The sequence below is a fragment of the Macrobrachium nipponense genome, chromosome 19, assembly GCF_015104395.2.
Source record: "Macrobrachium nipponense isolate FS-2020 chromosome 19, ASM1510439v2, whole genome shotgun sequence".
Taxonomy (NCBI): Eukaryota; Metazoa; Arthropoda; class Malacostraca; order Decapoda; family Palaemonidae; genus Macrobrachium; species Macrobrachium nipponense.
Genome location: NC_061088.1, coordinates 18336459 through 18338958, shown reverse-complemented (window position 1 = coordinate 18338958; position 2500 = coordinate 18336459). Strand labels below are relative to the sequence as shown.

The 2500-nt window shown below is 38.7% G+C and overlaps 1 protein-coding gene across 1 annotated transcript in view; it reads right to left on the bottom strand.

Annotated features, from left to right (window-relative positions):
* Window positions 1-133, bottom strand: part of LOC135211191 (galactoside alpha-(1,2)-fucosyltransferase 2-like) — a 17269-nt gene extending 17136 nt beyond the window's left edge. Inside the window, exon 1 of the mRNA XM_064244410.1 lies at window positions 1-133. This exon is cut by the window's left edge and continues 159 nt beyond it. Coding sequence (XP_064100480.1) covers window positions 1-133 — 133 coding nt within the window.
* Window positions 134-2500: the final 2367 nt, after the last annotated feature.

Here is a 2500-nt window from a genome sequence, read left to right as displayed (position 1 = left end):
GAACCTCCTCCTCAAAGCCTTGGATGTCGAGGGACAGGAAGTCCAGTGTTGTGAGATTCAGGGCCAGAAGGTAAGAAGCTAAAGGGAGACACTGCATCACTTGGTAGGTCTTACTGGAAGTTTGACTCCACATGTCGTCACTCTTGTGAAAGGGTGAGTTCATCGCTCTTGAGGTAGACCGGTAGACCCACAGTAGACCATGACCTGGTGGGCCTTCTATGAACTCGAAAGGGACTTGTTCAGGGTACGAGCCTCTTGCAATGCAAGTATTGGAGAGCCAGGACTTCCTCCTCTTCTGTACCAGGTGACGGAAATTGTTGGGGTCGACCTCCACCAGGATACCGGTCCATCCTCGTTCTTTTTCCAGCCAAAGGGAGTTCGAGAAGATGTCGCCCTCGAGAGCCCCCGAGTCGAGGAAGACGCCCGTCTTCTGGTCCCCAAGCAAGTACTGGACGTAGTAGTCGATGAAGTGGAAGCTGGAGACATTACTTGAGGGGTAGTAACTTCTCGTTTCCTCCGGCGACGACAGATTGTAGGGAAGAGTCGACGGTGGGATCAAAAACCTATCTCTGATCACCTTCAGGAGCCTCGGATCGTCGACCGCTACGGGTCCTTTGAGCCAACTCTCGTCAGCTACCGCCTTTTCCTGCTGCCGTTCTTGTATTCTCTGTAAAAATGAATCGCAGCTGATCCTGAACGGTGTTTTGACATGGCGTCACTAAATTAGGAATGTCATCAGTTCGATTCCAATTACAGCTCATGGTATTATGATGTCCTTCGTTAGCGTCACACATCGCCATCACCACTATAGCTACTACCACGACTACCGCCACCATCTTTGTTAGCTAGACAGAGCCCAGAAGCCTCACCACTTTGGGGCAAGCGGCCATGCTGGTACAAAGGCAGTTTAATCTAAACCAACCACCAACAAAAGTAAGTGTTTGTGCAATTGCATCTATCTCAGCCAGCTGATTGCATGATACTGATACCACTTCCTCGTGCACTGCTGACTTAAGATCAAGGACAATGCATGTACAATGAATTCCATGAAAAAATATATGTATCCAATTCCCTGCTACCAGACACTGTACGTGAGTTGAAATGTGGTAATTTGCTTTCCAGGTAACAGTACTGAAATTACTCTGGACATGAGGAGGCCTTCTTAGCAAGGCTATATAGTAGAAGCAGATGATACTTCCTAAGAAGGGTAAATCAAGGAAATATTGGAAATAATATATACCTTTACTTTTTTATATTCTGAATTATATGATATATATGCATGCATATATAAATTTATATAATATATTATATAATATATATATATATATATATATATATATATATATATATATATATATATATAAATGAATTCCAACGTTTTTTTTAAACATATTAGTAAATGGCCTATTCTATCAAGAAGTTGTTAGAGGCGTTCCAGCAACTGTTTCTTTTATTTATTTATTTCTGCGTAAAAATCTCACATGCCCATGGAGAGATTGATAAGTCGTATTGCATATAACACCAAGGGCTTAACCATTCCAAGATGATAAGAAGACTGAAATATAGAAAGTAGGCCTAAGGCGAAATAAGAAATTAAGCTTTTTAATGTCATGCTAATATTGTTCATTTACTTAAGAGATCCTCAAGAGAATAAGCTACGGTTTCCTAGGAAGAATGTTCAAGATTCAGCTGCATAAGCCAACAGTCTGATTTCTTTCTGTAAATCTTCAGCTAAAAAGAATTGTGGACAGAGTCAACAGACTATAAAGCCCCAGCCTGCAGAGAAAGATAAGTTATAGAAAAAAGAATAAAAGATTGCTGCAGCCAACTCTATAAAGGACCATGCATTCTTTATCTAATAGGTAACTTTGATGAATCTTCTTAAGATAATGATCAATTTAGTAAAATTAAATTTGTATACTTCCGTAAAGAGGTTGCAGCCACCACTATAAAGGACCATGCATTCTTTATAAAAAAAATAGGTAACTTCGATGAATCTTCTTAAAATACTGTTCAATTTAGTAAAATTAAATTTGTATACTTCTGTAAAAAAAAAATGTAATTTGCTGGTTATATCCAATTTTGTCTATCATAACAACGAAGACAATTATTATGATCATGAACGGGAGTCTTCATAATAAAACATATGAAGAAATGGAACAGAGAGAGAGAGAGAGAGAGAGAGAGAGAGAGAGAGAGAGAGAGAGAGAGACTGGGGAGCGCTTACAAAATTTATAAATTTTGAAGGAAGAACATGTTGGATCATACCTTGATCGTGTCAGTTAAAATTGTTGAAACATTCCCCTGCCACGCCAAATCTGTCGAAAGAGAGAAACACTAAATTCGATCTTCCTTTTCATTATGAACGTTCCCACATTTTCAATAATAATAATAATAATAATAATAATAATAATAATAATGCAACCGGGAACCCAACACTATAAATACCACCCAGTCAAATTGGAGGACTGTATAGAAAAATAAATAAATAAATAAATAA